This window comes from Alligator mississippiensis, chromosome 1 (assembly GCF_030867095.1).
Source record: "Alligator mississippiensis isolate rAllMis1 chromosome 1, rAllMis1, whole genome shotgun sequence".
NCBI classification, from domain to species: domain Eukaryota; kingdom Metazoa; phylum Chordata; order Crocodylia; family Alligatoridae; genus Alligator; species Alligator mississippiensis.
The window spans coordinates 112,203,146-112,224,337 of record NC_081824.1 but is presented as its reverse complement, the minus strand read 5'-3'; the positions used below and the strand labels follow the sequence as shown (position 1 = coordinate 112,224,337).

At 42.4% G+C, this 21,192-nt stretch overlaps 1 protein-coding gene across 1 annotated transcript in view; it reads right to left on the bottom strand.

The window, feature by feature from the left end:
* LAMA2 (laminin subunit alpha 2) overlaps window positions 1-21,192 on the bottom strand; it is a 630,290-nt gene that overhangs the window by 356,969 nt on the left and 252,129 nt on the right. The window contains exons 5-6 of the mRNA XM_019479551.2: window positions 2,758-2,937; window positions 1,539-1,628 (exon numbers count right to left, since the gene is read on the bottom strand). Coding sequence (XP_019335096.2) covers window positions 1,539-1,628; window positions 2,758-2,937 — 270 coding nt within the window. The remainder of the gene's footprint in view (window positions 1-1,538; window positions 1,629-2,757; window positions 2,938-21,192) is intronic.

Here is a 21,192-nt window from a genome sequence, read left to right as displayed (position 1 = left end):
AAAGCATTTATGCAAATTAATGTAAACAGTCTACCTAGATCAGATTCTGTGTGCATTTCATTTACTTTGTTGTACTTATAATAATTTTAAAACAATTTAGGCAACATAAATTTACTCAGAGGTAAAACCAGATACTTCACGATACTGCAACCCCTCCCTGTGTTGCACAGGCAGAACATGCAAACAGTTTCTCCAGACAACCTATTCTGGGTCTGTAATATGAGCATTATTCCTCCAAGGCAGGCTCAGTGCAAACAAATAATACTTAGGCTAAGATCGTAGTGTGACAGCTGTTCAATGAGAGTAACTGCAGGAATCATTCAGCATTTGCTATAACGATCATTATTCAAAAAGCTTATAAGGATTAAATAAGTAAGATTTTACACAATTTTAATGGGTTTCTGTAAATACTTCCTTTTTTTTTGTTTAAAAGAATAATATAAAATGGTTATTTTCTATTAATCCTACAGAATGGCTCAATATCCTAAATAAATATTTTAGTTTTTCCTATCTTCTCTATAAGGGAAAACTCAGGGTAGAAATATTACAATCTACTTAGTAACAGCATTATAGAGCTAGGTAGTTATTTCAAAGTTAGTGTTTAAGGCCAGGTACAGACATTACTTTTACCTGTATAAGTGATTGGAAACCAGTTTATACCTGTAATGGGACAGAAATTTGGTGCACACAGACTGGTTCAAAAATGACAGAATCCAGTCTAAGATTTGTACCCTGCACCAAAGGCCGAATGTATGTTCTGTTCGCTACTGATCTAAATTACAACACTTACAGAAAAACCACATAACTTAAATCAATTCCACCTTGGGCTTTTTGAATGTCTGGTCCTAGACTATGTGTACACACATGTGCCTGGAATTGGGAGTTGGAGGAGCAAACTTAAGCTAGGCTTTTTGTTTGATTCTGATTTTTTTTTAATTTCCTGATAGAGTTGATCTTAAAAGGATAAACATATAGAAAAAAAAAAATGAACCAGCTCATGATTTTCAAGAGCAATCAGGAAATGTTAACTGAACAATAAACTAATATGGTCAATAGTAGGACTATCATTTATTTACAGCATAGGCATAACTAAGTGTGTTAGCCCCCTGGGCCAGGGGGGAGGGAAGGGCACGTGTGTGCTGAGCACCAGAAAGTGTGGGGAGGAAGGATGCCAAGCATGAGAGACCTACCTCCATGCATACAGGCTGCAGCTGCAGCACAGGCAACCTAGCAGCTGCCCTTCTAGTGTCTTCTCAAAATCAATGCCCTGCTCACCCACCCCTCGTTACACTAGTGATGTACAGGCATCCATTAAATTAGTAAAAATATACTTAAGAAAAATCTTGATTAATATCATGGAAGAAAAGAAATACTGACTTACAAAGTTCTTCATTCTGATTGCCAAAATTGTTGTACTCTGGCACAGGTTTTGATTATACTAAATGAATAGCATATACCAAATCACAGAATTCTGTATACGGGAAACTTAATAAGTTTATGGTCTGCATCATAAATGAGACACTCAGAAATATACATACATTTGTTTCTGGATCCAATGGACAAGCCCTTGCATGGCCAGAGCAGATACACATGCCTCCAACTGATATATCTTTTATGGAATAATAATACTGTAAGACAAAACAGAAGAGGAATTGCCTTGTGCATGGCAAGCTGCAGGTGACTTGAGTTCAAACTTCTTTCCTTGTAATGGAACTGTCAGCTCTTATTTTATTCCTTTTTTGATCTACTACAAATACAGAAGATGGTATAGTAGGTAACTGTTTCATGATCAACAGATTCAGGCCCAAGTAACACAGAAATGGGATCATATTTTCTGCTGGTATGAAGTGGTGTAGCTCAATGCAAGTCTGTGGGCTGCATCAGTTTTCACAGCAGAGAATATGGCTTACCAATTCTTAAACAATTCTCACATATAAACCAAATAAAGGCTGTAGATGCATAAGATAAAATGAGCAGGTCAAATGTAATGGATTTTACTCCCCTGAAGAAAGAAAACTCAGAACACACAGTGAAAGGAGTGACTAATAATGGAGAAAGGCTATCAGGCTTTGACTTAGGGGGCTCTTGATGTCCATTTTCACCTTGCAGAAATTCATTCATATCCATTTTTTTTCTCCACAAACAGTCAGGATTACCCATTGCTGAGTTGGAGCTCATGTCATTATCATGTTTCCTTCAAGCAATAGTATCATGCCAGATGAAGTCCTGAAATGGTAGGTACTAAATTATGGAAAGCTAAATGAAAATACATAGTAACTACTGTGCAGAAATGTATACACAGTTCTGCATCCTCTCTTTCCTTTTAAACTGATCGGGTAATAACAACAATAACAATAATAAATAATAAATCAGAAGGATAATTGGTTTAGTGCAATAACGTGTTCAAGGAAATTTAAATGAAGAGGTGCCAGAAGGGCACAAGGAATTATCGATCAGCAACATCCTACTGAATATCATAATCCCCAAATTTTATATTCAAAGCAGCACAGGCAGTGGCTTCTCACATTAATAACATTGTTAAACAAAAAATGTAAACAAACTTTCTCTTCTGTTCCTGAAAGGGAAACAAAACACAGAAGAAGGGGGAGCCATTTATCTGTCACCAAGAGTTTAGCAGCTAAACAACAGCTACTCATATTCTTTCAAGGTTCCCTATGGTGATGAAAGGCAGGTATAGTATTGCTAAAACCAACGTAATTCCTATGCATGCAGTTCTGTGATTTGGCCAGAACTTACCCTCCTCGTAACTATGGGGTCTATTTCAGTGGGATCTTTGTAAGCAAACATCATTAAATCAGCATTCAGCGTTCGTATCCTCTGAAACCTCAAACGAATAAAACGCGCTGAAGTGAATTCCAGCAGTACTGGGGAAGGATCATCAGCACTAGGCCGTCCATTGATCAGTGATGTGTGAATCTGAAGAGAGAATTATTAAAATGATCAAGTAAAACTTTTATTGCCTGTGAAGCTGCCAGCAAGTGTCACTGATATCAGGACAATACAAGCAAGAAGACAAAGGAATGTATTCTATTTCAAATATATTCATTTTGAGAAAGCCAATACCCACCCGGAAATATTGTAAGCTTCCACTTGTTCTAAATCCAGAGTGGTTTACAATTAAAGCTCATTGGTTGATTCCAGCCAAACAACATACAAATGCTTAATGATAATGCCCGTGCCTTATGCAGATACATTCTTCTATTCTAGGCTGATCTGCCATGTAATCTGCATGCTTGAATCACTAAGCAAACTGAAACCATTCAACAAAATGAAGGGAAAGAAATTAGTAGTGGGAAGTGTTCTTGAAAGTCCTGCCAGGAAAAAAAAACCCCTCATATATAGCTAAATACCACTACTGAGCACCTTTTGGAAAACCAAAACACCTCATCCTGGAATCCTGAATATTACATCCTGATGGGGATAGATGGTACCGACTAAAGAATAGGAAGGGAGCAACTTGATTTTCAGATTCCATGCTGAATATGCAGGGCTGGAATGGAGAATGAAGAAGCTATCTATATTATTTTTTATGACTATCATATGCACCTCAGCTTCATATTTTAATATTATCCTGTCTGACCCACAGAATTAAATTAAAAATGGCTGGGGGAAACTAAAGAGGAAATGAAACCCTGATGAAGATACGGTATCATTAGGAAGAATACCAACTGGCCTCAAGGAAATAGTGACGGAGTTATTAATTGATAAAGCCCACTTTCCTACCTTAAAACAGGCTAACACCTTAATTTTTCCCTGAGCCTGGGATCAAGTGACATCAAACCACAAAAATCTCTAGCCTAAAAAGAAAATGGTTGTGAAGGCAATAGCTGCTAAGGGAAAGAGACACCGCATGCAAGACTAAGAAAAATGAAGATTTCAGGGGTACAGTTTGTTCTGCCAACCAAGGTAGATTACTGAGCTAAATGAAAACTATTAAACTCTTAAGAAAAAGATAAAGTTAGGTGAGACCAGATTCACATGATCTGCTGTTGTTTGAATCTTTCCCTTTGATCATTATCAACCTTTAGGAAAATGAAACAAGGTTTGTTTTGAAGAAGTTGTTTTTGAGTCACTTTAATCAACTACTTGAATCACACTCCCAGAGGGAAATGCTTTACAGATGCTAAAGACAATTGAGACTGTTATTCAGAAAAAAAAAAAGAGGCTACCATTTAACAGTGTTAGAACTCTTTCTTCAGAGACATGTAAGGAAAGATTCCTGGTCACCAAAACCCTGACACCAGAGAAACTGTGAGGGACTTCAAAGGACTCTCTGACAGTGTTCAAACTAGAATTGTGGCAATACAGTAGGAAGAGAGGATGTTGTAGTCTGGTGAGCTATTTTAAACTGAGATAAAATATGGACATTCTGGAAACAGTTCAGGTAGAGACCTTCACTTGGCAAGAATACTTGAAAGAGACAGTGGGGAAGGTCAAAGGTGACATGCCTCTGAATCATGATCGCTGGCAATTTTCAATAGTATCTTTTTGTTTCTAATATGAACAAATTTAATCTGGAAGTCACTGTAACACAAACTTGGAACCTCAATAGTGATAGCTGTATAGAGTGAGTTTTTTTCAGAATAAAACCATACTTAAAAAGATTTCATGCGTCTACCTGCCAGCAGCCTCTCTTCTTCAAGATTAATAACAATATAATTACTTTTGCTATATTGCATCTTCCATTCAGGTGGCCTTCTAAGTGTGCTATAATCTGTTTTTAAAATTATACAGGAATCACTTCACAGAACCACTGAGATGCAGCTCTCTCTGGATGAAATGAGGTGCCTATTAAAAATAGCACACCGAAATGATGTATCAGTTGAGGAGATTAAATACGGAGTGTATTATCAAACCCTATCTACAGGGGATTTTTTATTTATGTAAAATCATTTCTCTTCCTTTTCAGCATCTGTTATGAAATCCTTAATTTCCTCAAAGAGACATTTTAGAATTTACATTAATAGTGACCAACTAAGATGTTTCTACTCCTTGAGAGAGAACAGAAATGAAATCAGAGTATATATGAAGCATCTGTCATTAATCAGGAAATAATGGTTTCAGTTTTAATTACATTTTTTAAAAAGTTTCATCAGAAGTTTAATGCTTGAAATATTTCAGTTTTACACTTTCATGAGATCTTAGTGCTTTAAAAGACAAAAAAAGGTCTTTCTTCCCCTCAAACTCTTGTACTTGTACATTAAGCATGGTGGACGCTATTCAGATGAGGAAGATATGGACCCTGCTCCAAAACTTGGAACTTCCCTAATCAGTCTAGTTTTATGTATGTTAATAGCCTCCACTAAAGTGGAGGCCAAATCACCTCACAATCCTTAATGTATTTTTTTATCCCAGGTAGTGTAGGCCATAACTATTATTCCTATTTTCAGACAGAGCTCTGGGCTGCAGAGAGACAACATAACTTGCCGAAGGACCTAAAGGACTCTGTACAAGAGCTGAGAATTGAATCTCGGTCTCCTAAATCCCAAAGTTAGCACCTTAGGGTACATGCAGACATTACATTCAGATCAACCTAACTGGGGTCAGGTCACGAGAGACCAACTGTACATACATTTAGGGAGGTTCGATAAAGCTAAAAATGGCTGGCCTGATCTAACCTGGATCAGAAACCAGTTAGACTAATCTACGGAATGTCTATACATATTTGGAGTGCATCCCCAAGGCTGGGAAACACCAGCCCCTTTCCCCAGTCCTACAGCTATGCTTTTCCTACCCACCCCTACCCTAACCAGGCTATTTTTAGCTCTCCAACCTCCCCACATCTGGACCCACTGACTTCCCCACAGACCCTCTCTGAGCCCACCAAACCCTGCAAATCCCACCACCCTCACTTACTTAGATTATGTGCAATTTATATATTTTTAAAATATTTTATTACTTGAAACTGATCTGGTTTGAAATAACTCAGGAATTATTACCTAGTAATAATGGCTCCTAGTGGAATGGCTCCTGGCACTGGTGAACATGTGCATGCATTGTGCCTGATCCATGATCATACAGCTTAAAGCAAGCCACATGATCCTAGATCAGGTACAGAGAATGTGCGCATGTACCCTTAATCAGTGGTCCATTTGGAAGTTACAGTAGAGATCAAGTAAAACCCCTGTGAGGGAACCATCTCATCCTTAGGACTCACTAACTTATTCTGGATCAAATTCATTTGCATTTCAGGCCCAGTAATTCTACTTAAGGCAATGGCTAGAACCTGAAGTATTTCTAAGGAAGGTGAATATTCTCCTTAATATAACCAAACAATAGTGAAATAATTCTACTTTCTAATCATTCAGATTCTAAACTTTCCCTTAATTTCAAATCCCTTTTCTGTCAAATAGTCTACTCATCTCAATGGGACTCTTTTCTGAGTTAGGTAGTAGTCAAAAGAAAGATACCTGCTCAACCTGTAAATGCATTAACAGCTATATGTTCAAATCTAAGGCTGCACTCAAATGATTCTGGCTATTATTTCTTCCAGATAGTTTGTAGTTTAAGATCTCTTGCAGCTACCTGTCATGTTTGATTAAATACAGAATTCAGTGGTCTTCATTTCAATTGGGTCTTTTGCTTGGAAAAAAGAAGAGTCTCACTTGAGGTTCTCAGTTTTCTGCATTTTCAAAGGGTTATTTTCTTTTGTTTTGTGTAATGCAACCATGAACATGCTTAGCTTGACACAGGAATAAGGTAACTGAATTACTGAATTATTTCAACCCACTTCAGTTTCAAGTAATAAAACATTTTGAAAATTGTAATATGTATATATGTTCTCTTCCCCACTACACCAAAAGGAGAGTGTGCAAAAAAGCAAGCAAGCGAATGCAAGCATGAGTGTGAGCACAAGCACTCTAAGAATTCAACAAAACAGAATTTCTTCTACTCACAGCTATGGTATTTGAAATAAGTTGCTTTGGCAGGCAATCAACTGAGTGCACTCAGTCCCAAGCTGTTGCGGTGATATAAAAAACCCAGCTGTTTAGCTATGTTGCTTGAAGCTTTTATGTTCATTTTCCTTTCAAATAAAGTGCATAACTGGCTAAGATGCTTTCCACTGGTGCATGTCTCTATATCCTGATTGTTAAAAAAACTGGTATTCTACTGAAAGCTATAATCCTTTTATAAAAGATGAAGTTTACTAAGTGGAATTTATCACTAAGTTGCATCAAGAGAGCACCCACACTTCAAGATAACCTTTAGCTATTTAACAGAAAAGTATCTGTTATTTTCAGGTACTCACCAGCTTATTTTATGTTCCATGCCTGGTATTCTGTGTAAAGTAAGTCTGAAACAGTGGCTGCCAAAATTTGAAATATTTCCATAGAAGGTATGGAAGCTCTTTTAACCGACTTAGTCAATGGTGTGATGAAGGGGGAAATTCCTTTCTGGTCCCTGCAGGAAGCTTTTACTCTCAAGCATAAGATGTGCCATTTAACAATTAATTCTTGAGCAGTGGGAAGTAGGAGACAAATTGCTATTTTACTATTACTTAAAGAGAAAGAAGGCTATGAAATATTCCTACAAACTATGCAACAGGATTAAGCAAATGCATATGGGCAGTAAACAGCATGGCAGTTAGTTCTATACTAATATTTTAGTTCAACTACATGATATCTAGCTTAATCCACTATTTTGTCTAATTATTTCTGCTAGCAGAAATATCTGCTGCATCGCTTAATAACAGAATGGTGAAATAAACCCAATGTACACAATTTGTGGTGGGCATGCTGCTTTTGTCTGGCAAGCCTGGCTTGGAGAGGGACACTTAGGATTGATGGAACATTTCCACCAATCACGTAACAGCTGGGAGGGGCTTGGCCCACCCCTGCTCAGAGGTGGGGGCGGAGCGAGGAGCCCCTGGACCTGATTGAAGACTGTGCTTTGCAGGTCTGGCAGACTTCAGGGGCAGGGCCTCTGGTGTAAATAAAAACCCAGTGTGCTCAGCATGCTGGGCAGACATGGCGAGGGATGGCAAGGAGAGAGGAGCTCTAGAAAAGATCATCATCGGGACCCCACCTGAGCCTCGACAGCGTGCGGACTGGCTCACAGTATTCAGGCTCTGGGAGGCACTTGAGGTGACTTGAGCCTGCGAACCCAGCAAGTGGCTGGGTGAGGCGGTGTGTGGATCAGCACATGGAGAGTCAGCTCTGGGAGCAGCTTGAGGCTGCTAAAGTTAGCCCCAGCTCTAGGCCAGATAACCAGAGCCCTGAAGTGTAGCTCAGCATTAAACTAAAAGAGCCTCGGTGCCCAGAGCAGGGCCCGGGAAGGGGAAAGACCCATGGCATGAGGCTGGGGAACCAAAGCCAATGAAGGCTTGGCTCCCATAGGAGCTCCCTGGGTGCCCAACGTGGGGCACAGGACCCAGAGGGAAGGACCCTCATCTTGAGGCCAACAGCTCCAGGAGGCCTGAGATGGTGTGCGGACCCCAAGGCCTGATAGACAGCCCCCAGAGGAAGGACTGTGAGTTACTGGGAACCCGGGTCCTGCAGGGGAGGCGCCCCCAGGCAAGGGACCCTGGGGGCAGAGGACAGGGGGGGAAGGCCCCACATACCCTCCGCTTTCCAGGGTTGCAGGGGAGGAGACCCCAAATATACACCGGGGGGGGGGGGTGTTCTGTGGACTTAGGGGGAGAGACCCTATCCCATTTGAGAGACCAAGTGGTTGGAACCCAGAAAGGGTGCCTCTAATATCCGGTATAGTTATGTTTCCTATTTGGTATCTATTGTTATTGCTGGTGTTATATATAGTTGGGTGTATTAATTCTGCATAATGGGCTCTGTAAGGATGTCTTTATTAGCTAACCCACTTGTGGTATAAACTTGCTGGATTGGCTGTCCTGGGATCCACCCCTTTTCTGGGCCTGAGGCACAGGTACTTACCCAAATGCCCTCCCTAGAGCAGACTTCCTCTTGCTAACAGACCTTTATATGTATTATTTGTATCTATATCTGTAATTGTACCTATCTTAAAGAGTTTTATATATAAATGTTGGTAACTCAATAAATTATATATAATTAAGTACTTTCGGCCTAGGCTAACTCTATAGAGGAAAGAGTGAACCACCCGAAATTCCAGCATCCCTCTCACAGCACCCCCTCCTGCCTACCCATCCCATCGGATTGATAATAGGGCACACCCGAGTTACAAATTCATTTTAAACACCTTTAACATTACTATTGATAAATAAATCCCTTAGTATTTAGCTTGTGGACCCTAAAGACAAAAAACTCTATGGGTGTTTCTTAAAAACAGCATTAGGAGCCTAGCTCATAATTTCAGACATCTATAGAGTTTTCAAAACAGAAAAAACAGAGTGGAAGCACATGTAACAATTCAGCATCTAACTAGATTTCTCACAGCATATGCCACAACATTTCTAAAGAAGATAGCTAGAATTCTTTGCTGTGTGTATATGAAGCAGAGTTTTCAATATTTCTACTAAATGTCTATCTTACTGTCTTATCTTAAATTAGTAGATTACTAAACCAAATACTACTTTCCATTTCTATGTTATGTTAATGAATTCCTGTGTATGTGAAGTATAGCATTTCAGCAGAGCCTGCAGTATTTCTAATAATTGTTCAACTATTTCAATAAATTAATGGTTTACTAAACCAAAAGCCAGCTCCTATTCTATGCTGTTAATGAATATCTGAGCTGCTTGGATTGCAAGGCTTTAAACTTGCAGTAAAATGTCAAGGGCTGTGCATGTCAAACTCTACCTCAAATAACTCATTCCCCCAAAGAATACAGGCAAATGTCAGCTTAATGAACTGTTTAGCAAATACTATTGTGTCATTGACAACTATACCCTACAGCTTAGGCTAAATAGGAGTTACTCTCTCTACTATGCTTGCTTTTGTCACCTTCCTGGTTCCAATTGCACTTGAAACTTAAATTGCTTCCCCTAGCCATTCTTTTCTACATTATTGTAATTCTTCCATTTGTCATTTTAAGATAAAAAATAATTTGTCAAAGACACTGTCTTCCGTAAAATATTTAAACAGATTGTTCATTGTCAAAGCAATGGTTATTAATAAATTATGGTATAATAAGGAATTCAAGTCTCCTGAAAGTATATTTGTCATTTAAAGTTTTTATTTCCTTTTGTTTCTGATGAAGCTAGGAGAAAATATTATACCAGACTGAGATTTCAGCAATTGTTATGCATATCAAACTCATATGGGATCATGGTCAAATAGATACAAGATACAGATGTACTATATCCCTTACATAGCCCTGCCTGCTTTTGTATTCTTGGCTTTTCAGAATGCACTTGTATGTATCCATATAGTTCTGCAGATTTTTTACATTGTTAAAAAAAGAGTTGTATTGTATTCAATATTTAAAAACATCAGAATCTGCTAAATACCTTGAAAAAAGCCAATAGACTGGTTCTTTCAGGAGACACAATTTTCTCAAAATACTAAATCCTTTCATTTTTAAGTGCCCTTTTACGTTCTGTTTCACTTTGTTTTGTTTGAAGAGGTAAATGATTGAGGAGACTAAAAATGGACTCTGAAATCTTTGTCTTCCACACTGACAACTAGCACAGGCTGCTAGTGATTGGAAGTTATCACTTGGCACCTTGTCCAAATTCCACTGAAGTCACTGGGGATCAGGCTATTGAGGCCCAAGATAAATGAAGAGATGGCATGTGTCCAGTTTACAAAATGGAGTGAGCATTAAGGCTGCATTAATAATATGCATAGGTATCTGAAAATGATGCTACAATGTATTACTCCTGAAAAAAGTCTATTTCAATAAGTGTTGAAACACACAGATCTTATGACGCTTCCTGCTTTGTGAAACAAGTACTGCAGTCTCTTAGGCTGTCAATTTGGAATGTTTCACAAGCACTAAATTAACTTAAAAATGAAAATTTCACTGCCTATTAAAACTTATTTTATTTAGATGGCACATTTTCTCCAGTAGGAATAGCTTTCATTAGTTCAGGAGGATTTTTTTGGACAGGAACCTTCTTTCTTTTCTTTTTTTTTTAAATTACAAGTCATTCTAAGGAAGTAACTCCACAAACCCAGAAAAGTTACAAATTTTATTAAAGGACATAAAAAGTATTGATTTATTAAATTTAACCAAAGGGAGTCCTAAAAATGTTAAGAAACCCCTTTTGCTAACTTCAAATTTTAAAACTGAATTTCACTTGTTTACCCCGAATTCAGTCCTATTAACTTATCACCAGTTCTACAAATGCCCTCTTAGCACAAGATCTATAAATTTGGTGGAGAGCACCATGGGATCATAGATAATTCAGAGCCAGCATACGACCGTAAGCAGTGAAAACAAAATCTACAGGAACTTGACCAGCTGTAAGTAGTTTTGAGGGGCTGCCAAATACAGCTGCTGATGTAACAGAGGGAGAATGTGAGGATTGGAGTTTTTTTCGGTGAAGGGCAAGGGGTTGAGGATTGTACAAAAACAAGAGAGTTAAAAACAGTAAACAAATACATCTGCTACTGAAGATCGTTGGTACATAAACCATGCTGATGTGCACTGCGTTACATCAATCAGTCTTGTTTGGAGCTATAATTCTAACGAATATTTGATCAGGAGGAAATTAAAGTAACAGTTTTCTTTTGGGTTTGTTTTTGTACTGCAGTCCCACAAGTGGAAGAGTCAGTACAATCACAAGTCAACTGATAGAGCCCTAGTACTAGCAAAAGTGCCAAATCCTGCGTCATTGCAACTGGAACGTACACTTGAATTGCACTGTTGGAAATCCAGATGGGATGATTTTGAATGGGAAGCATTCATTGCCTTTCAAATAATTTATCATGGTTTTTTTTGTTAAACAAACAAACAAACAAACAAACAAAACCCACACAGAATAAAGGTGACTCTCTGCTGTAGAGCATGAATAACATTGAATTTCTTCCCCCTGCAATCCAGGCCTTATCATACTTGGAGTTCTTTTTATAGGGACTGACATAGGAACAAGCAGAACAGATCCTTTTTAAGAAGTATGAAATGAATGGAAAACTAATTTAGAATATGGTAAATTAAAAATTATACTCGTGGAAACAATTCTATCTTTGTCCTGACTTCCTTCACTAATTGCTGTTAAAAATAAATGTAGTGCTTAAACAGAGTGGCTATAAAAACTAATTTTGATACAATGTTGTCAAATCCTTAATTGGTATTTGAAGTTCTATACTTTAACGCCCCCAGCCCCCAATAAGAATCCACTATTAATATGTAAGAGCTATCCCTTTTCCTCCCTTCACATATTGTGTCACTCTCCTTTTCCCTCCCTTCTTACTTGGCATTTGTGACAAGTTCAAGTTCCAGGGGTGGCCATGATGCCCCCTGGTGGCCATGCAATTCCTACCCCAGCTATAGCTCTACAGGCCCTCACCTCCTTTAGTCACCCGCCACACCTTTAATGTTATTATTTGGAAAGGGGAAAGGCTGCCTGAGCAAGCCTGCTCCTGTTCCAGTGTCAGACTTTGACCTTCTCAGCCTCCACCCTTTTTGCTACTGCTGAGGCCTCTAGCTACAGTCCATTGACTAGACTGAGCTTTGGCAGTCCCAGATTCTTGTCTGCCTTCCAAGGCCTTATTTCTGCCCTCTCTTGGGCTGCTGAGCCTCCCTGGACTCACTCTGTCTGTCTGTGCCCCAGGCCTAAGCCCATCTGTTCCAAGGTCTTATCTCCGCTCTCTCTTGGGTTGCTGAACCTCGCTATACAATATGGGATCACCCCTCTGGGCATGCTCAGTGTGCCCCTCACAGGCACTGCAGAATGCCCCTCTCAGGCACTATGGGACTGCTCCCCCCCCTGTGCACCATACCTAGAATCCTGGCAGCCCCGGGTGAACTTTTAGTATCAGGCCTCCCTTCACCAGTGATAATGATAATAATAACCGAACAATAGAGAAAAAAAAGACCATTTTGGGGCTCCCTTTCTGTCCAGGCCCTGGGCAGCTGCCTGGTTCACCCATGCCTGTGCCTGGCCCTGCTTTGCAGGTGCTGTGGGAATCTCAAACCACCATGTCTTCCCTCAGTCTTTAGTCCCCTAGGCACCAGAACCTCCTGGTCCCTCCCAGGCACCTAGCCAAACTGAAACCAAAACACAAGCCCTTCTGACTGTAACAAAACTTCTACCCAAGCCTGGGTCTTAATCAGTTGCTAGTCCTCAGCTTTCCTAGCTGTCTCAGGGCCTAACACAGCCATAATTTACTGCTAAGTCACCGACATCTCTGGGCTAGGGACAAACATTACACACAAACCAGGTTAAGTAATCAGAAACTGGTTTAAACCTGTAGCAAAGCAGATGTTCAATGCACATAAACCAGTTTGAAAATGGCTGAAACTGGTTTGAGATAACCTGGTTGAATGTAGTATCAGACGTAACTGATTTGGCTCAAACTGGTTTACACAATGTCTGTCCCAGACCCCTTGCTGGTTTAAGATAAACCAGAGTCCCCCAGCATCCCAGCATGCTCTCTGGGCTGGGTGGGACTCTCTGCTCCACAGCAGGGCTGACCCCTCCCCTCTGCTCCTTGTCTGCAGTTTGCAGAGACTGCAGGCATCTGCCTGGCTTCCCCCTGTTCCCCCCATCCCCTCTGACTTACACAGACACCTCTCAGCATTAGCTAGTAGACCACATGCTGGCTACAGTCTGTGCTGTGGCAGCTGGGACAGAGGCAGAATCAACAAATAGCTGGTAATGTCCCCATGTTGTTTTCTTAATGGGGTGAAAAACACTGAGTTACGGGTGATCAACACTGTGTTATCAATTCTCTGCTGGATGGTCAAAAGTGGGGGGGAACCGCCCCTAATCAGACCATCCCGCCGAGACCTGGCCATGCTTCCCTCAGCTCAGCACTGTGAAAGCAAAGGAAGGGCTGCTCTAGCATCCCCCACTTCTAGCCTGAGCCAGTGCAGGCATGTGCCTACACTTCTGGGATGTCTGTGCAGATATAAACTGATTCAGCCTAACCAGGTTAGACTAATCTGGGAAGATTGAATCAATTCAGGCTCAGGCTTTTTGAATGTCTGTCCCTAGCCCTGAAGAGTTCTTCCCCTTCAACCTCCATGATCAAACTGCCTGCCCAGGGTCTGACCCTGCCTTATATCAACCCCACAGGGCCCTGCCCCCTTCCAGTCAGGTGACTCCCCAGGGTTACTTGCAGGTGCCTTTTAATTAATCTCGTTAGCTGGTCTCTCTAGTAACCCAGTTGCAGCTGTGCATTGCCTGCCCTGCAGGGCCCTATCTAAACTGCTGCACCAGGATCTCTGTCACAGCACTAAAGAATATCAACTGTTCCCTCTCCTCATGTCATCAGGTCCCAAGCCCTAACATAATTTTTCTTCTCTCATTTCTTTCAGTTCTTCTCATCAACAAGCCTAACAGCCAAACTACTTCCCTATTAGCACTCTGCTAATTGTTAATTCTTCATGGACTTTACTAGTGTATTTATCTGAATGTAAGATGACCTCCATAATTAGACTCTACATATGGAAAATTTATAATTTTTTTATAATTTTCCATGTATGGCATCTAATTATTAGAGGATCATCATAAATTGGTTCCCCTCTCCACTACTGCAGGTTCTAGGAAAAGTAATGAGAGGGTTAGCAATGGGGCAGGTGGCGGGGGGTCAAACAGTGGGAGAGGCAGTAGGGAGGAATGTGGTAGGGCAGGTGGGAGGCAGTAATGGGGAAGGTGGAGGAAGGTGGTAGGGGACAGACAGTGTAGAGGTGGTGAGGCAGGAAGGAGAGCGGCAGGCCCCATTTAATGCACATTGTCCTGCCCCCCCCGCAACCTCAGGCTGCCCTGATACCCCTTCCCCTGTTCCCTGCTCCACACCACTTCTGCCACCTGCAGCCTCAGGTCCCCAGCTGTCTTTCCCCCTCTCCCCCCATGCCACTGCTATGAGGCCAGCCCGAAACCATGTTCTGTGCCCCAGGCTGCAGCAGACATGGAACCTGCTGGTGGGGAGCAGAGGTAAGAAAGAGTTTTTCAGAGTGGGAGAGAAAGGGAGAAGCAGCACACAGGAGACTGGAAGATGCAGGGGAGGATTGGCGGGGCATGCAGAGGCAGTGAGAAGGCAGGCAGCAGTTGAAGTCACAGCAGAAGCAGCCTGCCCCCACCCCTGCTGCCTCATGTTTGATTGTAAGGTGAGGGTTTTTTCCCCCCATATTAAATGGGGGCATCTCATCTTGTAATTGAGTAGATACTGTAATTAATAAAACAAGGCACACAAGCAAACATGTATTATTTTACATTATCTTCTACACTAGCAAACTTAGAAGCCCCATAAAACTAATACATAAAAACAGGTCATAATTAGATTACAAAAGTAAATAATAAAGTGTTCTAAGTTTTACTATTCAGTTTGTAAAGTGATCAATAATTTTATTCAGTCTATTATATGCTAATAAACTGAATATCTATTCCATTAGCAAAATTATTTAGAAACTCTAAATTTCTACCTCCTGGGTATAAGACTGTGGGGAAAACCCCCAAATAAGGCACCAGTATACTTGCCTCTCTGCTTTAATGAAACCAGGCTCTGGAATAAAGTGGCTGTCAGCCTCAAAATAAGTAACCTAAGTAACTGCAGAGATTTAAATATGCCATTTCCCTTATGAACACTCAGTAACCCTAAAACAGTAAGTTGAGTTTCAACTAGTTATATGAAAATACTCTCTCAGGTATGAAGATAAATCTTTGGATTATTATATGGTGACACTGGCAGAGATTTACACACAGATAAGCCACCAGTAATACTGTTCTTTTCAGCTAATTGTAGGCTATAGATACCCAGAAATTAGAGAAAAGGGCAAAATAGTTAATTTAATCCATTTTGCCCTGTACCTCCGAATGGAGAAATTGTTCTGTACAGTATGTACTTTGTAAGTAAAGTTTAAATCATGTATAACATATTACCCCAGAAACTGTTATGATTTATATTATTAATCACTGTTCTGTTTTGCATAAATGGCAAAAATGACGACAAAGTTCCTGCTGAGGGACAGCTGAAATGCCAAGATAGAAAAGTGGATTGTCTCACTTACTACCCAGAAGAGATTTTCATTCCAAATTGGCCTTCAGGAAAATGAGAGTAAATCTCTTTCCCCTTTGCTTTCAAACTAATGACAGATTGCTGTCCTTCTTGTATAAGGTTTTTAACAGTTGTTAGCATTCTGGCTTCTGGTGTGTAATTTAGATATGCTTATATATCAGTAACATAATTGACATAATTTCTATCTTTTATAACTTACTAAAATCATAAAAGTGGCCAACACTGGAAAATATACATTGCAACATTTTGTAGGATCAGGCAAAGTGAACAGTGAACTTTTGCCTAAAGTTCTCATAAACATTTGCCTAAATCTCAAATCTGCGCTGTGTTTTTTATAAATTAAAAAACAAATAAACTTTGTAAATATTTTTGTTCATGTCCTTGTGTTCATTTAAAGTTTTCTATCCTAGCTGAAAGTGTAAGTGCCAAGATACTGCTCTCCAGCCCTGTCTTGAAGATTCAATAATACATTCATACTATCTTTATTCACACAGGTGTGCATTTATACATATAAGAAATCATATTCAACTCAGTGGGACCATTCATATTAGGGAGCAATCTAAAAGTTGTACTATGTAGACCTTTATGTTTTCAAAAGGCCACATGGTAGACATATTACTGTATTTATACAAGTATAAGACAAGATTATTTTCCCCAATCAACAAGGGGAACCACCCCTCTTATATTTCCATACAAGGAAACAGCATTAAATAAATTGCTTATCTTTCAACCGCTCCTAAAAGCACCATGTGCTTAGTAGTGGAAACCAGCTATGAAGCTGATTAAATGCAGCTAACACTGAGCATGACTATAAAGTACTTGGCCCATATATATAGCCAAGTACACATGAGTGTGTGTGTGTGTGTGTGTGTGTGTGTGTGTGTGTGTGTATTTGTGTGTGTGTGTATATGATTTTTTTTTCCTATTCCAGGTCAAATTAGCCAGATCAGGTCTGAATCCTTTTGATTAAGCAAAGATTAATCGTTTAAACACCATAGGTGGTGCTGCAACTGGCAAGCATCCTCCACCCCAGACTTTTCAGCCTGGGGCTTCAGATACTTCCAAATCCATTAGCAGGCACCCTACGTGGAGGCCGAAGCCTGAAGGCTTGGGGATCAGATGTCCCTGAGTTTTGCTTGCCCTTAGCCAATGGTTACGGGAGCAAGCTAGGAAGCATTCCTCATTTCCATAAAGTAACCATGTAGCTGAGATCCTCCCACTGGAAACTAACCAGTGAGAAGACTCTCATGAGACAGTACTGGCAGCCCTGGAAGAAGCCATGGGGGCTGGGGGGAATGATCAGGGAGCTGGGGGAATGATTGGGATCTGGGGGATTGAACCGGAAGCTGGGGGGAAGCTCCTGTTTGTTCCCCCAGCCTCGGATCATTCTCCCCAGCTTCCCAATCATTCCCCGCCAGCCCCCACAGCTTCTCCCAGGGCTGCCAGCTCAAGCCGCAGCTCATCTGCTCCCCCCCACTGGGGTGAGGCAGGCAGTCCTGGCAGTCCCAGGAGAAGCAGCGGGGCCTGCCCAGTTCCTGGTTTGATTCCCCAGCTCCCAATCATTCCCTCAGCTCCCTGATCATTCCCCTCATCCCTTCTCCTGGGGTTGCCAGAACTGCCTGCCTTGCCCTGGGGGGGGAGCAGCCAGATGAGCTGCAGCTTGAGCCAGCAACTCCAGGAGAAGCCACGGGGGTTGGAGGGAATGATTGGGGAGCTGAGGGAATGATTGGGAAGCTTGGGGGAAAGATCCGGGGTGGTTTGATCCCCCAGCTTCCCAATCATTCCCCCCAGCCCCCTATGACTTCTCCTGGGGTTGCCAGCACTGCAAGCTGGGGGAGCCACCAGATGAGCCGCCACTTCTCCTGGGGCTGCCGGCTCAAGCCAGGGCTCATCCGGCTTCTCCCCCAGCAGCTCCTGCCAGCACTGACTGCCTGTATAGTCTATGACCAAATAAGATGTGGTGCCAAATATCTTTGGATTTGGCCAAATTGAATCGGGAGAATGATTCAAATCACCAAATCGAATCACTATCCCTCCAAATTACTGAATCTGAAGTGAATGCTTTCTGCTTCACACCGACCTACTAAACATGGCTCATATAAGACAAACCACAAGGATAGATTCGTACCTGAGAAAGTTATATGATAATACCCACTGAGCACAGTCATCCTCAGTGCTGACTCTTTCAAGTCATGGTGAGCCATTACATTCAATACATTTCAATTTCCTTTTCACTCCCACAGGTGAGCTGTGCCTTTCTTTCCCATTTTCAATCATTCTTCTTTCTTCCTCAGCCTTAAATGTCTGGCCAACATCACCAAATAGGGTCCCCAAAACTTTACCTAGTATCCCTCTATTGGCCCCTCTTTCAAACTGTCACATACAATTAGTGTGGCCCCACTCTCCATGAGGTAAAGCCAGATCAGGTCACCCTATACCTCATCTGCATATAAAATTTTGCAGGAGTTCAAGACTCATGACAAAAACACCCAGTTCCAGTCATGAGTGGAAAGTTAATTAGCACATGGATCCCATATGGGGTGGGTATCTGTAATGCACACACATATATTGAGCAGTGCTGAGCAGGGCTGTGTGAAGCTTTGCGTGATGATTCAATTCGGAGGAGATTTGGCCCGATTCAATGGCCAAATCTCTGAATCTGAATCAAATAGGGAGACCAATAAAAAAGGTCTGAATTGATTCGAAGCTCTCTGAATCTTTTCCAAATCGATTCACAAAAGCTTCAGAGATTCAGGCAGTCCCTACTCACTGCTGTAGAAAGCTGGACCCAGACTCCATGTGGGTAAGTAGGGGGTGGGGAGGTTGGAGGAGTGGGGAGGGGACCATGGGAGGACCCCCACCTGGCTTCATCCCCTGCCTGTTCCCCTAGCCTCCCTGAGCTCCCTGACCCCTGCCCACTCTCTCAGTCACATCAAGGGCTGCCCCGGCCAGCCCCAGCATCCTAGCATTTAAAAAAAATAACCCTGCACTCACTGGCTCCTGCCAGGCAGGGGCTGTTCCCTGCTGCCCCCCACTGACCTGTGCTGCATGGGGGGGTTCTTTTTTTTTAAAGCCCTGCACACATCAGCTGCTGCAGGCTTTTGGGGCTTCTGGGAGCATGGGGCAGTGGGGTGCAGCAGGGATCACCCCCCACCACCTGGTAGTAGCCAGTGAGTTTGGGGCTTTTTTTTCATGAGCCGGGACACTGGGGCCGGAAAGGGCAGCCATGGTGGGGGGGCTCATGGCAGAGCTCCCTATACGGTGTGGGGCATTGGGGAGGCAGCAGGAATTGCCCCCCAATGCAACGTAAAATACCTCTATTCTGGGTGAACTAAGACTATGGGAACTATATGCAAATTGCTACAGCTATGTTTAATTTCAAGGTCAGTCTTTTCAAGTTTGCTCCTCACTCCCACATGATCAAGGACAACAGGGTCTGACAATAAGGAGTGGCGAAAGCTAGGGGTGAGAGCAATTGGGATACCTGATGCCCAGATATTTTTTCTCTATGGTAGCAGTGAGAGGTTGACAAATTCAAGACAAACCTCCAATAATTAGATTCTATACCTGGAAGAATTATTACAAGTTTATAAATGTTCCATATACAGAATCTAATTATTGAGGATACTCTTATTGAGGGTTATCTTATATTTGAATAAATAAAGTAGGTCATCCTCACAAAGGGCCTGATTCAAGGACAATGGGCTGGGAATTGACCTAAGGCAGGAGTGGGTAAAATGTGACCCATGGGCCACATCCAGCCCACCAGGTGGCTGGATCCAGTACACAGCTACCCCTGCGCTACTCTGCATGGGGTCTAGCCCCTCTGACTTGCATCAGGGCAGCCTGCACCGAGCTCTCATTAGTGCCCATGGCCCAGACCCAGCAAGTGCATGTAGCTTCTGGTAGGGCTCTTTCTGGTGCAGCTGCAGCCAGGTGCTGCTCTGCTCCCCCTGCCTCCAGCAGTGGCTCATGCTCTTGATTTTGCCTCTGCTGTACTGTATGGTTCTGAGCCACTCTGGGCAAGAAATTTCAGCTGGGCAGCTCTTGCCCCATTGTGCGGGGCACTGATGGAAGGCAGCCAGGAGCTGGAGTTAGAGCCCCACATGCTAGGGCAGGAGCCACCTGGCTGAAGCTTCCTACCCACTGGAAGTAGTGTGGTGCAACATGGAAGGGGCAGGAGCCGCTGCTTGAGGCAGGTGGAACAGAGCAGCACCGAGCTGGGCCAGGATGTGGGCACCGGTGGGAGCACTGCACAGGCTGCCCTGGTGTGAGCAGCCAGGGCTCAGCCCCATGCAGAGTGCCACAGGGGTAGCATAGACCGCAGCACACAGGCAAGCTCTGCTGCAAACGCCCCCACCCTGCTTCCTCCACCACCCATGGTAGGCTTCTGGCAACTAGCACCCACGCAACCCCCCTCACACACACATGCATATGCCCCTTCCACGCTCCCATCCCACACCTCCCAGAGCTACCACCCCTGCAGCTTTCACCCTGCTGCACCTTAACACATACAGTGTCACCCATGTCACGGGTTTTGCTTGTCTGCAGCAGTTCTCCCAAAACCCCTGCACCGATCCTCATGAAACTTGGCAGGCTTTGTGGCCTCACTAGGGGCCACCATCCCTGCAGTTTTCACCCCCCCCCCCGCTGTAATGTAACACACAGACATGACATGAGTTTTGCTTTCAGCAATTTGGGGTCCAGCTTCTCCCAAACCCCTGCACCAGTCTTCTTGAAGGTTGGCAGGCTTCATGCTCTCAACAGAGGCTACCATCCCTGCAAGTTTCATCCAAATCAGACAAAAACAACAAAGTTATAGATATTTCATTGATTCCCCATTATACCCTATGGCCGGAACTCCGAGGTGGCTCTGACACTTTGGAGCCACTTTGGCCGGATCAAAGCGGAAACCTGGTCTGGAGCTCTGGATTGGATCACTACCATCTGAAGTGGCTGGATCCGAAGCCGGATTGGAATGCTGCCAACTCGCACAGGAGGTAGGCCTTCTCCACTTTCTAGAAAATACTTAAATTTTCATAAAAAAAGAGAGCATGAGAGTCAGAATGACGCTCAACCTGGTTATTAGGCTGCTCACTGGAATAGTGACACA